Below are 22,113 nucleotides of genomic sequence, written 5' to 3' on the forward strand. Positions count from 1 at the left end.
GTGCTTTCCCTTCCCTGGAGACTTCTGTGATTTAGTCCCATGATCCCTAACCAACTTCTTGGAGACTCAAAGCTTTGTGACCAGTGCTGTGGCCACAGGGATCCCCAAACACTTGGAAAGACATTAGGAAAATGAATCAGGTGACTCTTAACACATAAGAAGCACTTCCCAGAGAGATGGGGTATTGGCTTGTCAGCCAAGCTGCCATCAGTTTTAACTGATGAACACCACACTGTTGGCTGAACCAGAGAGGGGTACACACATGATGATGAGCAAAACCAAAGCCCAAGCTCCAAACCACTCAGAAGACGCAAGTGCAGCCTCTCTCTGCCCTTCCTCCCCACCTTCCTCTCTGTGTGGGGCTCTCTCATTGCCTGCAGCCCCTGGGATTCACAAGCAGAGGCCAGCTCCCACCAGACACAGGTTTTGATGTGCACTTACACTTTATGGCTATTTCTTTCAGCATCCCCCTCCCCAGCTCAGCTCAGAGGAGCGTGGATGACAGACTGTCTGCTGAGCTGTGTGTCTCAGCCCTTCTCCTGCAGCCAAAAGGAGGTGAAGGGAGATGCCAATGGCCACAATGCTCAGGAGAGAGGTGCAGAAGCACCAGAGCTCATTTTACCTATAGCCAACATTTCCATGGAGGTTACTTTCGGTTTCCATTGGCCTCAGACACTGAACAAGGGCATTTCCTTCCTTGGGATGCAAAGCTCCAGGACCCGTACACCAATGCTTCAGCCCCACAGCAACTGTCTCAGGCCAGAGCTGCAAACTGGGAGGCAGCAGCTCTGCCCAGCAAAGTGCCAGGCAATCCTCAACCCAGCACTGTCAGATTCCACATTTAACCAAGCAGGAGGAGGGGAGACCCCAGCCTGGCTCCTGCTAAGCAGCCGTGCACAAAGCAATCGTTATGCCAAGATTTAGCTCTGAAATCCCTCAAGATCTGGTGCTCACACAGCATAAACAACCTTTGCCTCACAGCCTTCTCGAGCTGCCCCTCCACGTTTCCCCAGCACAGCTACACAGACCCACCACCACCCATCCTCTCCCCGTCCCTTCCCAGAGACGAGCATGCCAACAAGCAAGCCAGTTGCCATGGCATTTTCTTCCCCCTACAGACAGATGTCCATTAAAAACCAAGTCAGCCTCAGGTTTGCTTTGCAGAGCAGCTTTCAGTTATTATTACCAGCCCACAAGGAATTTCCCCTGTGCCCCTTCACCTCAGATGTTTCGATGCTCTTCAGGATTAATCCCTGAGGATGAGAAGGGAGCTGCTACAGAACAGGCACAGGTATATTCAAAGGACAAATTCAGGACTGTGATCTTGTGTTATGTTTGTGGCAGATGGCTGCCACACAACTGCATTTGGGAAGGGATGGATTTCTTACCTCTGCCACTCTCTCCCTTGTTTGCCAAGACCCAGGGGAATTGGAATTGAGGTGCAGGACTGTTCCCCTCCTCCAACACGTTACACCTGGGGCTTAGATCCAGGATTTTGGCTTCAGGAGGAGCCTGCCTGTCTCAGCCAGGAGCATCATCTGAGGCTCCATCCCCAGAGGAAAGATTCCCACCCTGTGTGTGGGGATCCCAGGCAGCCTCTGCGAGCAGGAGCGAGATGTCTCATCAGGGAGGGACATCTCCTGCCTTGGTTACAAGGCCACATTTTTACTTAAGATTGGAAAAGGAGCTGAATGAATCCCATCCCCCTCCCCTCAGCCCATCCTGCCTGTGGTGGGGGCCACGGGCTCAGCAGAAGCATCCCTTGGGAAAAGCAGGTGAGCTTCCGAGGCCAGTGCTGGCAGCACATCAGCAGCATCTCTGCAGGGATGAGCTTCAGAGGGAACGGTCAGGGATTTGTGTTTGGACTGTGGCAGCACCAAATGCATGAGAATTAGATGCTGAAACATATCTATACAGTGCAGTTCATTTTCCTTGTTGAAGCCTCACAGTGCTAAGACAACTGTTAAAGGAATTGTCTTAGGGATGTCCAGGGAGGGATCTCTGCTCTCATATCTGGGTCTAAACCCGGCAGAGCTTCTGCAGTGTTCGTGGTTTAGGCTGTGGCCCTTGGGAGACACCGACCTGTGTGGGAGCTGACATTTTGGAGCCACTATTGCAGCTTAGAGCCCTGCATCCAGGCTGGCTCACAGCAAGATTTCCAGGGCAGTCTGGGACTTCCAGGGAGCCAAGTGCTGCTGCTTCGGCTGAAGGAACAACAGCTCCTCAGAGCTGTGTGGAACAGCCAGGCCTGAGCAGCTCCCCAGCTGCAGGGGCCCAAGGGAGTGCTCCCTTCCAGGCTCAGAGGCACTGCCCAAGATGAAGCAGCTGGATTTCTCCTCTTGGTTACAGCCAGTGCAGCTGCAAATATGATCAAAAAATACCTAATCCTCTTAACAGCTCCTGCAGTTTGACTCTGATGGCTGCAGAGGAAAATGCCTGCATTCCCCCCAGCTGCCTGGGAGCCTCAGCTTTCACCCCACTGCTCACTCCTCCCTGCTGACGGCTCACAGGAGATGCAGGTGTTTGGCTCTGTGTGATGAAGCTGCAGGGGTGGGGGCCAGGGGCTCCCAGGGCTCCCTCACTCAGTAGGCAGGATCTGCTTGGGATTTTTTCCTTCCCTCCAATGAAGCCAGAGCACATTCAAAGGCTGCCAAGGAGAATTGTTTGGGAAAGAAAAGAAATCCTCTTTGCTCCTCGTGCAAGCCCTGCACCTGCAGAGGGGAACTCGGCACAGCTCTGCTCAGGCAAGACCATCCAGCCCTCCCTCTGTCAGTGTGAGGCCTCTGACTGCAGCAGAACGCCCGTGTCCTGGGGGGAAGCTCCAGCTCAGCCCCCTCACTCAGCTCCAGCTCCCACTCAGCTCCTCCAGCCCCCACAGAAGGTTTTGCAGCTCGGACTCCACACTGACCGTGGATTCAAGCCAACAGCACTAGGAGCTTCTCCAGCCTATATTAATTCTGCTTGGACTGAGATTGCCAGTAGTGTAGAGGAATTGTTCTTGGGGATCCAGTTTTAAACCCTCAATGCATCCATTTAGCATTTATTTGAGGTTTACAGAGCTCAGACACAAAGACCATGAAGTTGACTGCACTGAGGGGGGGGATCTCCCACCACCCCAGAGAGAAGGAGCTCACCAAGATGGATTTCCTTCATGTGCTTAAACCCCTCTGCTTTACACAGCAAGAGGATGCACTTCTTCACCCAGGAGCATCACCCATCAGTGCAGCATCCCAGGCTGGTGGGGGTTGGAAGGGACCTCTAAAGTTCACCCAGTGTAACCCCCTGCTAAAGCAGGTTCCCCTCCATCAGATGGGTTTCATTAGCCTACAGACTAATAAATATCACCAAGTCACAGATAAATAGAGGGAAGAGGGAGATGGGAAGCAGAGACACATAACCAGAGGTCAGGAGCATCACCTTTGCACCCAGACAACCAAAGCACATCCTACACTGCCATTGTCCTCCAAAGCCATTGCCACCAGGAAGGAACACTGAGAACAGGGCAGAAAACCAGCCAAGTTGCAGTCTGCCTGCAGGAAAAGCCCCAAAACGTGTGAAAGTGGCCTGGCTGCTCCATCTGGGGACACCAGCAGGGGTTGGGAATGTTTACAACCTCCCCCAGTATCAGGTGGAGCACCTGTAGCTCCCTGCCTGGCACAGGTCCCTGCACAACCCCAGCCACCAACACAGAAGCTTCACAGCTCAACCATGTGAGGAACACACCTCCAGCAGCACACAAGAGAGCAGCATTGCCCCTGAAGGACCAGCTTCAGGAAAGGACCACACCAAGGCCTGGCACAGCCCCAGGGATCTCAGGCTGGCAATAAGGCACATGCTGAACACAGCACAAGCGAGACAGGAGCTCACTCTGAGCCCCCAACCCCAGGTAACCCCTACAGCCACCAAATTACAGCACGTTACTAAAGCTGCACAAAACCTCCATCTCCTGGTGAGCTCTGACACCTCTGCTCAGAGCAGAGCCCCTGGCAGAGAGCAGCAACCTCTCCACTGCTTCCCAGCCTCAGGAAACCCTCCCCAAAAAGCCAGCACCTACCACAGCACCAGCTGCAACTCCAGCCACCCCCAGGTGCAGCAGCTTTATAGGAGCTGTCTGCCCTGAAGAAGGTTCATCAGGGACTGATTCCCAAGGGGGAAGTAAACCTTGTTGTCTCTGAGCTGTTTGATGCTTTTAACCAGCTTGGGATGGAAGGAGTTTGATTCTCCAGCTCCCTGCTACAAGGTGGAAGGAAACCACGTGAGTGTCTTGGGCTCTGTTGTCTAACTTGATTAACCAATTACTTCCAGGTCAAGAAGGGGCAAAGCTATAAATGCTGCTTGCTGCTATAAATACTGTTTGCTCAAGGGTGGTGCAGGAGTAGGAAGCTTTAGGTGTGGGGTTGGGCTTGAAATGAAAGCAAATATCACAGCTTGCTTCCTGCTTGGAGCAAACCTGATGCTATTTTGCTGTTGCCCCTCAAAGGCTGAAGGGAACTGGTGCAGGGAGCTGGTTCTTGCCTTGGGAAATGACTACACAAATACCCCTCCTGGGCTGCAAAGCTCCCCTCCAGATGCCACTGACTGGGGTGGGACCTGTTGGATGTGTCTGCCTTCAGAATGCAATTATTAGGCCAAAATGCCCATTTGTGTTAAAAGGAGGGGGAAGCCCAGGAAAAAATGATGCAGATCTCAGAGCTCAAAGGAGAACAGACAAGTCAGCTGGAGCAGATCAAGGCAGGAATTTTCCACAGGGCCTCAGGGGATGGGGTGGAAAGGTTAAAGGGATGTCAGGTGGATGTTTTACTGTGGTACCCACGCTGGCTGGGCTGCACAGGGGCACTGGGACTGCTGGGCTGTCCCCAAGGGCTCAGGGCACCCCATCAGCAGAGGAACGAGGTGCCACAGGTCTCACAGGCACCGTGTTCCCCTCCTGCCCCAGCAGATCAGAGCCTGGGCACGTGCCCCGTGGCTGCTGGGTGAGAAGCCCCCCGTGCTGTGGCCCCTCTGAGTAGCACAGCTTCGGCCTCCTGCTGACCTGCATTTTGCTGTTTGCTTGTGAGGAACCACAGCCCTGGTGTGAAGCTGCAACAGCTGAGCCTGGGGAGCCCATCTCACCCCGAGCTGCCCTCCAGTTCCCCTGGGAGCAGAGGGGCACAGCCCTCCCTGTCCCTCACCCATCTAACGGCCTCTCCCCTGCGCTGGCTGGGGAACAGCTGCCCCAGGGACTCATTTCAGCACCCTCACAGCACAGCACAGGACCCTGCCAAGCTCTGTGCGACTTCTGGCACTTGCACCACTCCATCTGTGTTTCTCCCTGGCCATCTGAAGGCCTGCAGCCTCTCTTGGGGTTCCCCCCCCAGCCTCCTCTCTCGAGCAGGTGGGTGCTCTCGCTGCAGAGCTGACGTGGGAGGCTCGTGGGTGTTGTCACTGTCCTGCCCACGTTCATGGGACCACAGGCCATTTGCTGTCCTGCTCCCTCTCTGCCAGCCCATGAATCAGGGGCCCTTGGCAGAGGGGGATCAGCAGGATCCAGGGAAGCTCACAGCATGTGCCAGCCCCCAGCAGCCCTTTGGGGAAAGAGCAGGTCCCCAGCTCTTGCTGCTGCTGGAACATCTCTTCATTACTGCCACGTAGCAAGTGCCAAGGCAGGCTTTGTCCTGGAGCTCCCCTCACTGCCACTCAGCCACCCAGCACAGCACCAGCAGAGACAGTGAAACCCCTTTGCTGCTCAGCAGGGAGGTGTTTATGTTTTTCTCTGTAGCAGGAGCTTGGCTCATCTCAGCTGCCCAGCACTCGGGGGAAGTTTTATGCTGCTGCAACCTTCTGCTGTGGTGATACTGAGTCAGCAGCCAGAAAGCTGATGGAGGGCTGACCTGCCCTTTGAGCTGCTGCTGGCAAAGCATGACCACAGGCTGCAGAGGGCCAAGAGCCACTGCTTCTTCCAGGCATCTGGGTGTCCAGATGATGGGTGAGAAGGAGTCACGGAGCAGCTCTTGCTCCACACGTGGGCTCCAGCTCCCCCTGTGCTGCTCCTGCAGTGCCCCAGAGCGGGCTCAGCCCGAGGGACGATGTCCTGAGCCCCAGCCAGCGTGAGCCAGATGCACTGCAGCAAACAAGCACCCTGCTGGATGCTGCAGGTTGCCTCCTCACCTGAGATGGCTTCAGGAGAAGCTGGAGATGGGCTCAAGGACTGAGGGTCACTTGGTGTAACGCAAAAGCGTTCACTAACCGTTCCCTTTTCTGCCTGAGCCAGAGAATGACCCTGCTCTCAGCAGCTCAGCTGAACAGAACTTCCCCCCCAACCCAAACAGGACAAAGGGCTCCTTTGGGCAGCTTTGCCTTCCAGTTGAAAAGTAGATGACTTCAAAAGGACTGAAGTGACACGTTTTGTCGTTCTCCCTTCCATCTCCTCCCTCCACTTCCACTTGAATACACAAACAGAAACACCACAGGCTGCTTTAATTTGCAATCACACTTGTTGCAAATGAATTCCAAGATACAGTACAGCATCTTAGTGTTGTCCACAAAGGCAGCTTTCAGCAGCAGGGCAGAGCCTCTCACATGCTGTAAAAATACATCTTAAAGAAAATAGTTTCTATAGGAGAGCAAGCTGTGCTGTACAGCTCTAGGTCCTTGGGATAACTTACAGAAGGCCTGGCTGTACAATCCACACACTAGAAAAGAGTCAGTGCACATCCCTGCATCAAAGGTACAAAAGGTCCAAGTTGCAGCTGGTTGGGGCAGTTGACAAAGCTGAGCTGTGGGTGCAGCGAGTGCTCTGACACACACCTCATCCTCCAGCGTGGGACAGTTCAGTGCTTCCAGTCCAGCAGCTCAGGAGGCTGATTCTCCCAACTCACCTTCCCCAAGTCATCTCATTGATCATCACTTAGTCCTTGCAATTGGCCAAACACAACTCCCAGCAGTACAGGCCTGGCTGCTCTACCTCTGCGTCGCAGTCCGGAGCTGCTTGGTCAGAGCTGCACTCTCAGTGTCACACACCATGATCACGGCTGTTCCTGCAGCACCAAAGCATCAGACCAAGGGCTGAAGAGACGACTGTGGGACTCCTCAGCCTCTTGTAGTGAGGGATCAGCCTTTAAATGCTGAGCACAACACAGCAACCAGGGCAATCGCTTCTCCAGACGGGGTAAAACTCTTCACACCCCAGACCATCGAGTCCAGCACATGTTCTACATCAAAACCAACAACCTCCCTCCCAAGATTTGTCCCCAAACTTCCTCGATGGCAGCTGGGTGCCTTTGGGGCAAAGAAGATGGAAGTTTTGCCAGCTGAGGCTGTGGCCAGAGCCACGTTTCAGAGCAGAACGGACAGCACTAAGGGGCCACAGTGCCTGGATGATGGGGGGGTGCCCACTGCACAGCCCCTTCCCACAGCTCCTGCAAAGCCAGGACACGGACAGAGGGAGAGGGTTTGAAGCCCCTGCAGTTGTCATTCTCCTCCCCTCATCCTGAGCACAGCAGAGCTGGAGCTCACCCCAGCACCCCCAGCGCAGGGCCAGCTGACGCCCCCTGCACCCGCCTCTGCACCGCTGGCTCCAGGCTCTAACAGATCCACAGCAAACAGTGCCCAGAGCACAAACCTCCTGTGCCTGCTGCCCCCACAGGCCCTGGCCTTCCAAAGGGCAGCTTGGAAATGAAGAAAGAGATGGCAGCAAAGTCCCTTAAAGCGTTTAATGTCCTGAATGACACAGAAGCCTTCAGGCCTCAGCATTCCTCACACCGCCACCACGCTCCATTCCCCACACCTCACTCCTTTGTGTTTCCCAAGTGCAGCTCTCCTGCCCCAGCAGCTCTCAGCACTGCACATACTGAAAGGAGATGGATCTAATTTACACTGTTTATTATTAAATAATCTCTGACTTGAACATCCTTTTACCCAGGAGCACAGCCCTTTGCCCCCTGGGCAGAGCCTCCTCCCCAGCATCCCTGCTGGGAACAGGATCTGTGGCGCACACACACACCCACACCCCCCAGCCCAAAGCAGGACACTCTCCCAGGGGAAAGTCAAACTCACAATAGGAGGGGCTTTGAAAAGGTAGGAAGGCAAAATGGTCATTAAGATCTGCCTAAAAATAGCTAAAGAGTGCAGTGAAATGCTTTTAAATACCACAGACACCTCCAGTGACTGGCAGCCGGTTTTATGGGCAGCTCTGAGGACAATTTCTAGCTGAGCTTTAGTGACCTGGACCCCAGCAGGGCCAGTTTCAGGACAGAAGCAAGCCATTGCTGCTCTCATTTGCCCCTCTTGCCACGGCCTCTCCTGGCAGAGGGTTTGCCTGTGCCTGCTGTGGAGGAGCTGGCAGAAGATGCCACTGCGATGTTGATCTGTCCCTCCTGAATCTCCTGCCGGGTCTCAGCTGGGAGGTGGTTGATTTTCTGTTGTGTCTCTAAGTAGAACATGACATCCCTCAGCTGCTCCTGGATCTCAGAGATCTGCAGGTCCTTCTGCTCACAGGTTTCCTTCAACACTCTCTCCTCCTCCTTCAGTTTGTTCTGAAGCAGAGCTTGGTTGGCCCGCAAACACTTATTCAGCTCTTGCTCCTCCTTCAGCTCGCCGCTGAGTTTGGCCACTTTGTTATTCAGCTGTGAGCACCTTCCAAACAGAAGCACAAGTCAGGGAGGTGTTGGGCTGCACCTGCATCAACCACCACTCCAGCTCTTCTACCTCCAGTCCCTCAGGGCAACCGAGCCCCAGCCCCACCAACACCACCTGGGATTTGCTTCTCTGGCACAAGATGAGCGAGGGGAAGCCACACAGGACTCTGAAGTACCCCCAGGATTTTGTGCCCAGCTCAAGGCTTGCTAGCCCTGCACAGCATTACCCAACAGAGGGGTTTCACACACCAAAATCCCTCCCTCTGTCCCTCAAACTGCATAACCCAGGAGAACTCCTTCTCTTGCAAAGTCAGGCAGTGCCATCTGGCACCAAGTGCCACCAGGCAGGGTGTGAGTGGAGGCATGGGGCTCAAACCTTCTTTGGGGCCAAAAAGGGCACAGAGAGAACGTGGGGTCCCAAGGGCTGAGGGCAGCCTGAGACCCCCAGCACTGGTTCCTGCCACACTGTGAGCACAGGAGCTTCACTCAGGTGTTCCCACCAGGGCAGCAGCAGCCTCACGTTTCACAGCGCTTGCCCCGCTCCCAAAAACTCTGCTTTTTGCCCTGAAAGTTGGCTGCCATCACCCCTCCTGCCCAGTGGGGCTGCAGGAAGCACAGCTTGCTGGGCTGGGCTCCCTGCTCCCACCAGGGCTGCAGTGCCAGGGGCCTGCTGGGCATCTGGGGGCTGGAACCCCCCACCCCACACAGGCCCCAGGCCTGACATCTTCTGTCTAAGGCACTTCCCAAGATGCCCATTTCCCTCGGTGCTGGGGGAGCTGCCTCTGCTGAGCTGCCTTTCTTCTCTCTGGCCATCCCTGCCAATTGCAGAGCAGCCTGGTGTCTGCTTCTGAGCAGGCAGAGGGAGGATCCCTGAATGCTAACGACACAGACCCTGCCAGAAGAGCCAAGAGCCCCCAAAGCCGTGCCGAGCTCCACTCCACGGGCACTTCCCACTTGCAAACACCTACAGAAATGAGAAGCCTTTTGAAACCAAGCTGTGCTCGCAGCACAGGGGTTTAAATAGCTCCAAACTGCCCAGGAATAGCAAGAGCTTTTTCTTTCCTTTCTCTTTTTGGATGTCAGAGCACAGAGTTTTAATGGCTGCACAAACTAAACCTGGCAGCAGTACCCACTTCCTTTCCACAGACTGCTTTTCTTTGAGCAAGTCATTCAGCCTCTGTTCCAGGCTGTCACACTTCTCAATGGTCTCTTTAAATTTGGTCTTCATGTTGTTAATCTGTAAAAACAAACACACAGGCATTTCAAACAGATCAAAGTCCTCTGCACTTCCATTAGGACCTTCAGTTTTCCCCAAGTGCTTTCTAGACTTTGACCAGCTCCCACACCCAGGTAAAGCAGAAGCTTCGAGGCAAGGAAAGGCTGGATTCTGACACAGACCCTCGGTGTCACCTCCCCCAGAACCCCACCGAGGCCCCACGTTGCCGTGGAAGCTCCTGCCACAGGGCAGCAACTCAGGCTGCAGGGCTGTGCCAGGCAGCTTGTGTCAAACAGAAGCTGCAGGAGAGCCTTAACATGTTCCTGACTGCAGCTCAGCGCCTGTCTCTCCGTCCCCTCCGACCTGGTGTGGCTGCAAACCTCAGTTTCCACTCCATAGCTTTACAGTTCTGGGCTTTCACTCATTTTAAACCGAAGCTCAGATAAGCCTGATCAAAGTCTGGAAATGAACATGCTCCTTTGCTCAGCACTGACTCAGCAGCTCGCTGTCATAAGGCACTGACCTACTGACACCAATACCTTACTCATGCAAAACACAAACAGACACACAGGGACGTGGCTTCCTCTTCCCCTCCACAATCCCAGGCTGCTCCTGCTGAGCACACTCAGCTCTCTGTGCACCTCCAACACCAGACCCACGAGGGGTTTACAGACAGAAATACCTGTTTCCCCTAGACTGGTGTCAGAAGCACACACTAACGTGTGGTGGAGGCAGGAATTCAAAGGACAAACGCTTTCCTGAAGGAGCAGTTTGGATGAAGGTTCAGTGTCAGCACACATGGTGCCTCCACTGATGCCAGAATGGATGCAGAGCAGCTTTTAAGCCTTCCAGCCTCAATCACAGAGTGTTTGTGCAGCTGATGGTTAATTTGGGGAGGGAGCCTGAGCGCTGGTAATGGCAAACACTGCATGGTGGCACCGAGCCAGAGCAGGCTCCCCTGCAGCCAGAGCCAGGAATCAAATGGGAAAGATCCTTAAACGTGGAGCCACATCAGAGTCCTTCTGCTCAGAAGTTGGATCCTGGTTCCTGGCCACGTGCCAGGTGATGTTTTTGCTCTTTTCCTTTTGTAGGGCCCTCCATAAGACTTCAGGGACTGTTCTTCAGCAGCCACCACTCCAATGGTCATCATTCCTACACTTATGATGCTCCCTAACCCCAGGTACTAAATGGTTAATTAGAAGTCACATAGAGAGTTCAGTTGAGGACTCAGCCCTAAATCCTGACTCACTTTAAACTTAGTTGAAAGGAGCTACATAGAGTGAGCAGCATTCAGATATCCCCAGTGGGCTTTTGCTGGTGACATTCTGAGGCAGCCCTGTCTACAGGATGCTTTAGAGGAGGAGGCTCTGAACTCCTCCCTAAGGGTGATGATGAGGAGAGACAGGGGATGAAAAAGAAAGGGCAGATCAATATGCATTTGGTGCAGAAAGGCAGCTCCCACTTGTGTGCAGCTGAGCAGATTAAAGTCCCGTTGTCTGTGTACAGTCACCTTCCCCTGAGAGGCGGCGGCGAGCAGCGATCCTGCAGCACCACCGGCCTCTTCCCCCACTGCTGCAGCTTCCTGAGCAGCACATTTACATCAGCCCTTGATCTCAGCAGCAATCTGCCCACTTCTGCACCACTGAGCAGCAAATTGCTAGATGTGAGCAGTGAGATAAGGGATACGTCTTGGAGCCAATTTTCTCAGCTGGGAGTAAAAAAGGCTGCACAGGGCCGTGGCACCAACGAGAGCCTGAGCAGCTCCATCTCCCACCCAGCCTGCCAGGCTCCAGGGCCCTGCTCCAGCCTCAGCAGCTCCATCTCCCACCCAGCAGCCTCCCAGCCCCAGGGCAGAGCAGGGCACAGCAGGGCAGAGCAGGGCTCACCTCCTCAGCAGTATCCTTTTCTATTCGGACAATCTTGTTTTCCCAGTAGATTCTCTGGGACTCCAGCTGGCTGGTGAGCAGGTAGGAGTACTGTGAACACAGGGGAAAGCCACACAGCAGTCAGCTTTATAAGGGTGCCTGTGCTGGTTCAGAAACTCCCAAAGGGCTCTGATAGACAAATCAATTTGATGAGATGAAACTGAACCTCCTGGCATTCCCAACACAGCTGCAGGCTGCAGATCCAGCAGATGTTTGACCAGTTTGATGTCAAATCCAAAGGCTGAACTCCCCATTCACAGCCCAGAACCCAAGGCTGAAGGGTAAATGCCCTGACTGTGAGAACATCTCTAGGAAAGTACCCTCAGCTGTGTGTAACTATCACAACTATTGTTCTCCAACATGAACAGCCCATTCCAGTGCTATTGTGGCATGTGAACAAGGATATATGCCTTAAATCCCACCTTTTCCCTCCTGGTTCTGCACATGAGTCATGAGAAGGTTGAAAAACATGATAATTTGTTATTGTCAGGCTAATAGGCACCAAATTAGGAACTCACCATCGAACTAAACACATGCAAGAAGCCTTAAACACCCTCAGTAGTATCTGAGGGCACACACTGCCAAATTCATTCTCTCTAGACGTATTTGTTATCTCATCAGCCAGAGACAGAAGGGTTTTACAGGCTTTAAGCACCAACCTCCCAGAGCAAAAATGGCTACAAAGAGCTGGTTTGGCATGTAAGGGATACTCAGAAAATTCACAGAAAAGCCACCTGAGCAATAAGTTTGGTCTCTGGGCTCTTCCTCCTCAGGCACCTTTGTGTCTAATGCAGCTGAAACCATGGTGCCGTCTGTCTGCTCAGTGGAGCAGTAAGTGAGCCTCTCTCCTTTACCCTTTTAGTTAGGACAGGAGAAGCTGTCCAATGGGTGCAAGAGAAAGAAATCATTATCTGCTCAAGAGGAGGGAGCAGAACAGGGCTGGTATCAGAGGAGTCTGCTGGCTCTCTCTGATAGCCAAAGTAAGCACCCAGCTATGGATTCCTACATACTTGCTCAGTTCACAAGCTGAACTGCTCAAATGGACAGTTCTATACAGATTCTGGCTCTTACATGAGCTGCCCTGAGCGTCTGTGCAGCATAACCAGCTCCTCTTCAGCCTACAGGGACACAGGAGGAAACTGCAGTCAGCTTACACTCAGCTGCATTGGCTCTGCAGAGCCAACAAGAGATTTGCTTGGGGTTTGTTTAAAAAAACCTCTAAAAGGCTCTCAAAGCATCCTGCTTCTGCCTGGAGCTGATTGCAGGGAGCAGGGCTGCTGCCAGAGCTCAGCCAATCGTCCTGGAGGTACACCTGGGTTTGAAACACTTCCACACAGCAGCACAATGCAGAGCCCAACGAGCCAAAAGATTTACCTCTAACTGTAAGGCATCAATTTTCTCCTCCTGACACATGTCTCCCTCACACTCGTACTGAACGATCTTCCCATCGGTCTTACTGGCAACCAGCCGGTGGACGTAGTTATCTGAGGAGAGAAAATTCAACCACAGGAAGTTTGAGCTTAAGAACACTCAGATTGACACCAGTGGCAATCCCTGATGCAGCACAATTAACCACCCAGACTGCTGCAGCAGCACACCAGCAAGGCAGAAAGCCAACAACAGATGTAGTTGTTATTTAGCAGCCTTTGCATGGGCACCTTAAGGGATATTTCCTACAACAGCCCATTCCCATACCTCAGGGCAAATGGATGGAGAGGGAGTAACAAATGCATCCCACAGAGACAACAGGACTGCCCTGCTTCCTTAGAGCCACATCCCCCCTCCTCCATCTGCTACAGACCCACAAAACCCACTGTTAGGGAGGAGATGGATGTTCCCAAAAGACAAGGTTAGTAGAGACACAAACCCTCCATCTCCAAGCAAACTCCACCACAAGTACTGTCCCCCAGGGGATCCCAAAAGAAAGGTGACCCTAGGAGAGGTGGGACTCACCTCCAGCATAGTCCCAGACTCTGTGGTTGGTGAGCTGCATGGCATAGGTGTGCTGGGTCTCCTCAAAGTGCTTGTAAGCGTGGCGACTCACGTAGCGGCCGCAGCCGATGTGCCCACAGATCAAACAGATCCAGAGGTTCTGGCAACACAAGAAGCAGCTCCATGTGTCCAGCCCCAGCAGCACTTCAGGGCAGTGTGATCTGACACCACCAGGCACCTCCTCTGAAAGCCATCCTTGCCTGCCTCACCCCCTCCTTCTCTGAGGGTTTGCTCAGCTGAAGAGGAGGAACCTGCATCCTGGGGCAAAGCAGAAGCTGCAGGCGTTGGGAAGTTCCCCCCAGCACAATGGCCTTGGCTAACAAAGCACCTCAGCAGGACCACAAAAGCAAGCTCTGAAGAGCACAGACTAGGAGGGAGCATCAAGCTGAGTGTTGGTTCAGCTGCCTGCTGTCACGCTCATCACACACTGATCAGCTTCTGTGCCAATCTCCTGCCTAAGAACCGACCCCAACTGCCAGAACAGGAACCCTGGGAGGTAAGATCCCTTCCCAGCACTGATTCCTAGTCAGGAGGAAAGCAAATACAGCACTGGCTGGTAAAATCAGCCCAAAAGCAGCCACAGAATTAACTCCCAAAGCAACTAGAGCAGCTGTGCAGTCAGATGGAGTCTGGATCTCACCATCCACCCACCTACTTACTTCTTGAACTCCACACTCAAAACACTTGTTCTCTTCCACTGGCTCAGGTGTTTGGCAGTATCTGCAGACAGGGCACCTAGAGGGCAATGAGCATCATGGTTACACACAAGGAGCTCCAGGTAATGCCTCCTGCAGTGAGACACTCCCTGTCCACTCACATCTCTCTTCACACTCACCCCACTCAAACCTGCCTCCATTCCATACAAGGCCACTGTTTTTAAGTCAGCCAGTGATAGAAGAACCAAGCACAGCTCTTCTGAAAGCATTTCCCAGCCTCTGTGTGACCTGGTTTTGCTGCAGCCCAAGCACAGAGCACCCAGGAACAGCAGTGGGGCTGCAGCAGTGCCAAGAAGCAAAGCAGCCATGGCTGAGCTCCAGAAGCACTTATCTGCCTCAGCCATGAGCACTGCAAGAAGCACTTGTACAGGTGTTCTGGAGAGCTCCAGACTGCTGCCAGCTCTGTGACCTGGGGGGTTTCACACAGCAGCTACAGGCTGCAGGGGGAGGCTGCTGTGAGGACACACTGCTGGGGACAGCTCAGTGGCACAGGGAGCTACTGGTGCTCTGCAAACACACCACAGTACTTAAAGCAACCCTGAGGAGATGCTTCAGTTTCACCCCAACCCAAGGGATTCAGTCTCAGCCCTTCCAGGTAGAACACCCCATAATTGCACCCCAAAAGAATCATCAGCACCCCACTGTCCTTTCTTTTGAAGGAAAGGGGTCCCATTGTCCTTTCTGCCAGACAGACGACCCGAGACCAGAAGGAACCAGACCCCAACCTCTGGCAGCTCAGCCAGGCACTGGGGTAACTGAGGCTGTGCAGCCTCCTGCCAGGGCTGTTTATGTATTTTTCATGAGCTGCTGGATAACCCAAAGAAAGATTTGAGGGAGGAGGCAGTTGGACTGGAGTCAGGTCTCTGTACAGACCCAGGCTGTGACAGCCTCTGTGGTGCCTCAGCAAAGGGGGCAGGGCTTTTCTCTTCTCATCCTCCTAGACTGGGAGCATAAGTTCTGCTGAAATTGTGTCTCAGGTATTGAAGTGCTATTTTGGATCTTGCTCCTACACTGGCTAAGCTCCACTGCTTCAAATTTAAACTGCTTTTGATTTATGGGGCAAAGCAGCCCATAAACTTGAACAGCTACAAATCTGATTAATCTCACTGAGGTCCTGCTACTTGGGCTCACAAATGATACACAGAAGGCTAAAACCTTCCTCAGGCTCCTCGAGAGAAGGAGGCAACCAGGGGCACCAGAAGAAAACAGAGCAATGAGCAGCAGCCTCCTGTCTGCCTGATGTGCAGGGAAACAGCCAGCAGTGGCCAGAGGATGCAGCCCGTGCCCAGCCAGCAGCACCTCTGCAGTCAGCTCAGAAACACTGACATCCCACCCACAGGCATGGGAAGGATGGCAAAAGCAAAGAACAGGACAGGACTAGCAGCAGTGAAAAGAAGAAGAGGTAGATCTGTCCCCAGCCCTGCACAGGGCCATGGAGGGTCTCCCTGAGCCACTGACACAGCCCCCCATGGCTCAGCCCATGCCCACCTTGACTAACACAACCCATCCATCATGGTCCCTTCCTTCCCCACCTCCCTTTTGTGTCTCCTCCCTGTCCCACTGCACATCTGCTCTTGCCCAGCTCCTCCTCTCCCAGGCAGCACGACTGTGGGGCTCCCAAAAGGATGTGCAGATCTGCCTACAGCACAGCCTTGCCTATGCTGAGGAAACAGAGGCTGGAGAGACACAGGGGGCTGGGGGAAACAGGGCTGTGTGTGCATCCAGTGCTTTTACCCCACTGCTTCTATCCTACAAGCTCTCCTCCTGCCTCAGCAGCCAGGCCCAAGGGAAACATTGTTCAATGACTTTGAGTGGTGACATTTCTCTCTGGGAGTCCCTTAACAGGGAAAAAAGAGCATCAGAGCTTGCAGCAGTTCCTGCCCCCACACTCTGGTGAGCACAAGTCTCATCAGCACACAACCAGCACCCTCAGAACAGCTTTGGATGTGGAAATAAGGAGCAGGCCCTTACGTGGTGTCCTCCCAGCGCTGCAGACACTGGCTGTGGAAGCTGTGGTTACACAGCGTGGTCAGGATCCCGTTCACAGACTCATCCATCCTCTCCAGGCACACTGTGCACTTGGGGAGCTCTGTCAGATCCATCACAGGCAGGCTGGCCCCCTGCAAAGGGACAAATGAACCACATAGAACCACAGAGTGGTGGGGGTGGGAAGGGCCCTGCAGAGCTCCCCCAGCCCCTGCTCCAGCAGCTTCCCCTGGCTCAGGGGGCACAGGAACGCGTCCAGGTGGGGCTGGAAACCTCCTGAGGAGCCTCCACACCCTCCCTGGGCAGCCTGGGCCAGGGCTCCCTCACCTCAGCACCAAGAGGGTTTCTCCTTGTGTTTAAGTGGAACTGTTTGTGTTCAGCCTGTGCCCATCACCCCTCGTCCAGTCACTGGCCACCACAGAAGAAAGACTGACCCCATCCTCCTGACACCCACCCTTTAGGGATTGATCAGCATTGGTGATTTCCCCCCTCAGGCTTCTCTTCTCCAGGCTGAACAGCCCCAGGTCTCAGCCTTTCCTCCTCACACACATGTCCCATCCCCTCAGCATCTTGGTGGCTCTGCACTGGCCTCTCTCCAGCACCTCCCTGTCTCTCTGGAGCTGGGAAGCCCAGAACTGGACACAGGACCCCAGATGAGGTTGTGATCCACAACAGCCCAGAGTCAAGATCCTCTGCTGCAGCTGCTACCAGTCCCTTTCTGTTTCCTGGACTCACCAGATCTACTCCCCACAGCAGCTTTAGGGCAGAGATGCTACAGAGGAGAGGCACAAAGCCTCTGAAGTCCCCAGACAATCTCTCCTGAGTAGCACTGTGCTGATCCCTGGGGTTTGGGCAGATGCAGTTCAGCAGTTCTTGCAGAGTCCTGCCCAGTCCAAATAATGCTGTTCAAATCCTTTGAAGTGCCAGGAAAACAAAAATCAAACCAAACTCACATCTTCTGATTTGAAGACTTCAGCCCTTTCCACATAGACCAGCTGGCAAACATCCTCCTCGATGGAGTTGAACTGGCGGCCGTTGCAGGCCATGTAAAAGCTGTCTGCATCAGCCTGGGCACAGGACAAGGAACAGGGTTAAACACTGAAAACTCACAGCTGAGCCAGCCAAGGAAGAGCAGAAATCTCCACCAAGCCCTGGAACACTAGAGGAGATACTGCAGCCAGCTCCTGCCAGCAGGCATTACCTCCTGGCACTGGATTTAGTGTTAGTGCTTGAAGTGAGGCTCACAGCAGGGAGAGCTACTCTGGTAACGGGTTCAGCAGGAATCCAGGGTTTCCCTTCAGCACCTGCTTTGCCCTTTGTCAGCAATTTCAATGCCTTTGCAAAGCAAATGTGGTCACTGTAAAAATGTGAGGAGGGTCAGGCTGAAGGACACTTGTGTCAGGGGAAAGGAACAATTGAATCCATTTCGCCCTGACCTGTGCTGAGCTGCTTGCAACAAGGCAGAGCCGAGACAAAACCTGTCAAATGCATCATCCACTCACACTCTGTGAGCTCCTCAAACCCCTTCTGCCACACAGGTCACAGCAGATTGAGGTGAGGCAGCTGGATGCCCCATTCTCACCCCCCTGGTCGCTCCAGGCAGAAGCACAAAAGCCCCTGAGCTCTGCTGATGCTGCACTGGGGGTCACTGGGGAACTGGGCTTCAGGGAATTGCCCAAGCAGCAGCAATTTCAGGGTGAACTGAGTACAAGTTTAAGGGTTTGCTTTAGCATGAGGTGGCTGCTCAGGTAGTTTGATACAGTGACACACAAAATGCACCTTTGCAACTACTGCAGACAGCACAAAGCTCCCCCAAAGGCTGCACCAGCAGGAGGGGCTCAGCAAACACCCCACACAGCACCCATGGCTGAGGAAACCTCTGCCCCAACCCCAGACAGGCCACTGGTGGTTGGGGGAAGGCGAGAGGGTCCACACAGGAACTGGCAGTGGGGATGCTTAAAGCTACATGGTTCAAGAAGAGCTGTGAGCACTGAATTCTCTGGGTAGCAATTCATCCCAGTAGTCTGAGGGCAACTGTTCCTTTCCTGTTGTACTGGCAGTGGCTGGGAGAGCACCCAGCTGCTCAGGAAAGCACAAGGCTCTCCTAAAAGGCCAAGGAAGCCCCACAGACTGGGTCTCTCCTCTTCAGCACAGTGCACCACCCACTTCTCCCATAGGCTGTGAGGGAGCAGGGAACAGTGTATCCTTAGTGGGTTTATGAAACATACCCTGCTGCCAAGAACCAGGACAGCCAGAACAGGGCAGGCACTTTGCCTGCAGGTAAAGGGGTGGGACTGACCCTAACCAGGAGCCTCAGGAAAGCTCTGGGCAGTTTCTCTGAGGGTGAGAAGCAATCCTGGCCAGGTGGAGAGGCCAGACAGCCCTCCTGAGCAGCCCCTTCTCCAGCAAAGGGAGCTGCAGCTCTTACCTGTGAGCTGAACTTTATCAGCACCATGTACTGGTTTGGGGTGGAGTCTCGGATGATCTTCATGTGCTCAATGACTTCGTAGAAGGAGGCAACAAACTTCATGAGGTCGTGGCTGGTCATGGTGGCTGGGACAGTGAGGATGCAGAGCATGGCACTGCGCCGCACCTCCTCCTTCAGAGAGGTCATCTTGCTGTGACAACAGGGACACAGCCTCAGCTCAGGCACACAGGGCAGAGCTGGGTACATCCCTCTGCCAGCAGCTGCAGTCACTGCAACAGCCTGGCTCACAGCATCCCAGCATGGTGGGAAGGGCCCTGCAGAGCTGCTGCAGCCCCTGCTCCAGCAGCTTCCCCTGGCTCAGGGGGCACAGGAACGTGTCCAGCTGGGGTTGGAAACCTCCTGAGAAGGAGCCTCCACACCCTCCCTGGGCAGCCTGGGCCAGGGCTCCCTCACCTCAGCACCAAAGGAGCCTCTCCTCCTATGCCAGGGGCACTGCCTGTGTGTAGCCTGTGCCTGTTACCTCTTGCCCTGCCCCTGTCCACCACAGGACACAGACTGGCCCCATCCTCTCACCACCTGCATCTCCTGGTCAATGTTACCCCCCTTTTGCACAGTGTTCAGGGAGAGCAGGCAGGGGCTGTGCAAGTGCCCAGCACACCCATGTGAAACTATTCCTCTTGGGCAAAGGGTTGAGCTGGGCAGCCCTGAGGAGCAAGAGCTTTGCCAGGAAGAAGTTGGCATCTAGTCCTCCATATAAACAGCTGAGGTTGCAAACCACAGATGCTCACAACTGGTCCTAGAACAGGTGAGAAATGTTTGGTTCTATTTCAGCTGCTCACTGTGTGTCTCCTGACAGCTTCCAGGGACACCTGAAGTGGAAGTTCTGATGCAAACAGACGTGAACAGGGTGGAATTGTAATCTCTGAGACACAGGGAGAAACCTTCCACCTCAGCAGCATCTCAGGCTGCCAACACCCAGAGATCCCAACTTCATACTAAGATCCCACAACAAGCTGCTTTTAAATGTCATGTTTTAGGAACCTGCATTCATCTTATTCTCTTACAGCCCCCACCCAAGTACTCTCCCCCCACAGTGGAGGCATCTTGGCAGCCTCAAGCTCTGCCACTTACAGGAAAGACACTGAGGGGCTGCAGCGTGGCCAGAGCCGGGCACTGAGCTGGGGAAGGGGCTGGAGCACAAGGGTGCTGGCGAGGGCCTGAGTGATGGGGGTGTTGAGGCTGGAGAAGAGGAAGCTGAGGGGAGATAGAAGGCTGCACAGGGAGCTGAGGGTCAGGCTCTGCTCCCCAGTAAAAAGTGATAGGGCAAGGGGAATCACAGAATGGGAGTGGCTGGAAGGAACCAACCCCCTGCAGAAGCAGGTCAACCTAGATCAGGTCACATAGGAATCAGTCTCAAGCTGCCCCAGGGGAGGTTGAGGCTGGAGCTGAGGCAGAACTGTTTCCCTGAGAGGGGTGTCAGCCCCTGTGCCAGGCTGCCCAGGGAGCTGGGGGAGTGCCCAGCCCTGGAGGGATCCCAAAGCCCTGGGGCTGAGGTGCTGAGGGCCAGGGGTCGGTGCTGGGCTGGGCAGGGTGAGGGCAGGGCTGGGACTGCAGCAGCTTCAAGGGCTTCTCCAACCCAGATGCTCCTGGGAAATGATGCTGTGATCATTCATTCTATGATTAACACAAGCAGCTGTCTGGGAGTCACCCTTCCTGTTTATCCCAGCTGAGGAGCCACAGCCCTGTGGTGCCAGCCTCACCCTTCCTGGTGCCAGCAGCACCCAGAGCTCCCCCAGCCCCTCGGGCACTGCCCTTACTTTGTTTTGTACAGGTGCATAATGCCATGAACGATCTCCACCGAGGGGTTCCCGCTGAAGAAGGAGATCTGGTCAGGGAGCTGTTTGGAGGGAGAGTCTGGAGCAGCTTCACGCTCTTTGCTTTGCTCTTCGTGTTTGTTTTTGTCCTCAGCAGATGCAGCCTCTGAAGATTTTCTTCCTTCCCCAGCAGCTTTTGTTTCTTGTGGTACAAATCAGAAGTTTCCACGTTACCAAAGGTGCAGCAGCAGTTTGCTGCTCCCCAAGCACAGCCTGAGTGCACACCACAGCCCCTCAGCAGCTCAACTGCAGCCCTGGAGAGCAGCACAACGAGACTCTTCTCACCTTTGGGCAAACTCCAGAGCTGCCAGACACTCATGGGGAGCCCTGGCAGGACCCTGCTGCTGCTCATCGAGATAATGAGCCCCAAAACCATGCTGGTGGAATCCCAACGGGCACCAGGATCAACACAAAGCAACCAAGGCAGCTTTACCAAGAGGTGAGGACTGCTCTGACAGATCCCTGCCTGATGGGCAACACTTGGCTGCTTCCAGCTTCAATCTTCCTCCCAGAGAGGAAGGTCCGTGGGTCTCCCTGCCACAGCCTAGCGATGGCAAACACAGCCCTCGAGTACAGGAGCCCTTTACAGCGGGACAGCCGCCTGCCAGGGCTCACCATCTGTCTCCCCAGGGCCCCAACACACACTCCTCACCCTCCTGGCTTGTTGGTCAGCGTGTGACCGAGGGCAGACCCGCAGAGCCGCGCTGACAGGCAGCTGCTGCCGGCGCCCGGGAAGCACCGCGGGACCCCGGGGCCGCCACCCGAGGCGGGGGTAGGGCCGCAGCCCCCCAGCCGCGCCGCTGCCGCGCCCCTGGCCGGTACCTGCCCGCGGCTGGATGGTCTCGATGATGACATCGGTCATCTCCCGGCGGCCGAGGTGCTGGTGCAGGATGGCCGCCCGCTCCCCGGGGCCCTTCCCCTGCAGGCAGGCGGGAACGGCAGCCGGGGCCGCGCCGGTGCTCTCCGCAGCCATCTCGAGACCTGCGCGGGGCCGGGGGGGGGAAACAGACCCGTGAGGGACAGGCCGGGGAGGGCCGCGGGACCCCCGCCAGGCCCCAGGCGGAAGGGGCCCGGAGCGGAGCGGCCGCACTCACCCGCCGCGCTGTAAGCGAAGCCCGCGGGCAGCGGCGAGTGCTCGGCGAGCTCCAGGCGGATGACGACCAGGGACACGCTCATGGGCCCGGGCAGCGCGGGGCAGCGCAGCCGCCGCCGGGACGAGGCGCCGCCGCTGTGGCCTCTGACCCCGCGCTGCCGGCTGCTCACGTGACGCGGCGCGGCGGGCGGCTGCCTCGCGAGACCCGCAGGTGCGTTCTCGCGAGACTCGCGGGCTGAGGGCGGGGGGCGCGCGGGGGCGGGGGGCG

General features: G+C 55.0%; 1 protein-coding gene across 1 annotated transcript; it reads right to left on the reverse strand.

Annotated features, from left to right (window-relative positions):
- Positions 1-7,677: 7,677 nt before the first annotated feature.
- Positions 7,678-22,021, reverse strand: BRAP (BRCA1 associated protein). Its single transcript, XM_062010019.1, has 12 exons — positions 21,847-22,021; positions 21,575-21,733; positions 20,696-20,894; positions 18,879-19,068; positions 17,404-17,517; positions 16,436-16,584; positions 14,408-14,483; positions 13,710-13,848; positions 13,131-13,240; positions 11,718-11,807; positions 9,749-9,852; positions 7,678-8,613 (listed from the first exon to the last, which is right to left on the reverse strand). Exons 1-12 carry the CDS (start codon positions 21,926-21,928, stop codon positions 8,253-8,255), a joined length of 1,773 nt encoding a protein of 590 aa, XP_061866003.1. The 5' UTR covers positions 21,929-22,021; the 3' UTR covers positions 7,678-8,252.
- Between the last annotated feature and the right edge of the window lie 92 nt (positions 22,022-22,113).

Source organism: Colius striatus, chromosome 17 (assembly GCF_028858725.1).
Source record: "Colius striatus isolate bColStr4 chromosome 17, bColStr4.1.hap1, whole genome shotgun sequence".
NCBI lineage: Eukaryota > Metazoa > Chordata > Aves > Coliiformes > Coliidae > Colius > Colius striatus.

Coding starts and splice junctions, on each gene's coding strand:
- BRAP (XM_062010019.1), bottom strand. CDS start 21,928: ATGAGCGTGTCCCTGGTCGTCATCCGCCTGGAGCTCGCCGAGCACTCG. Junction 16,585..17,403: donor AAGTCTTCAAATCAGAAGAT/GTGAGTTTGGTT, acceptor GTCCCTTTGCAG/GGGGCCAGCCTGCCTGTGAT. Junction 8,614..9,748: donor AAGCAGTCTGTGGAAAGGAA/GTGGGTACTGCT, acceptor TCTGTTTGGAAG/GTGCTCACAGCTGAATAACA.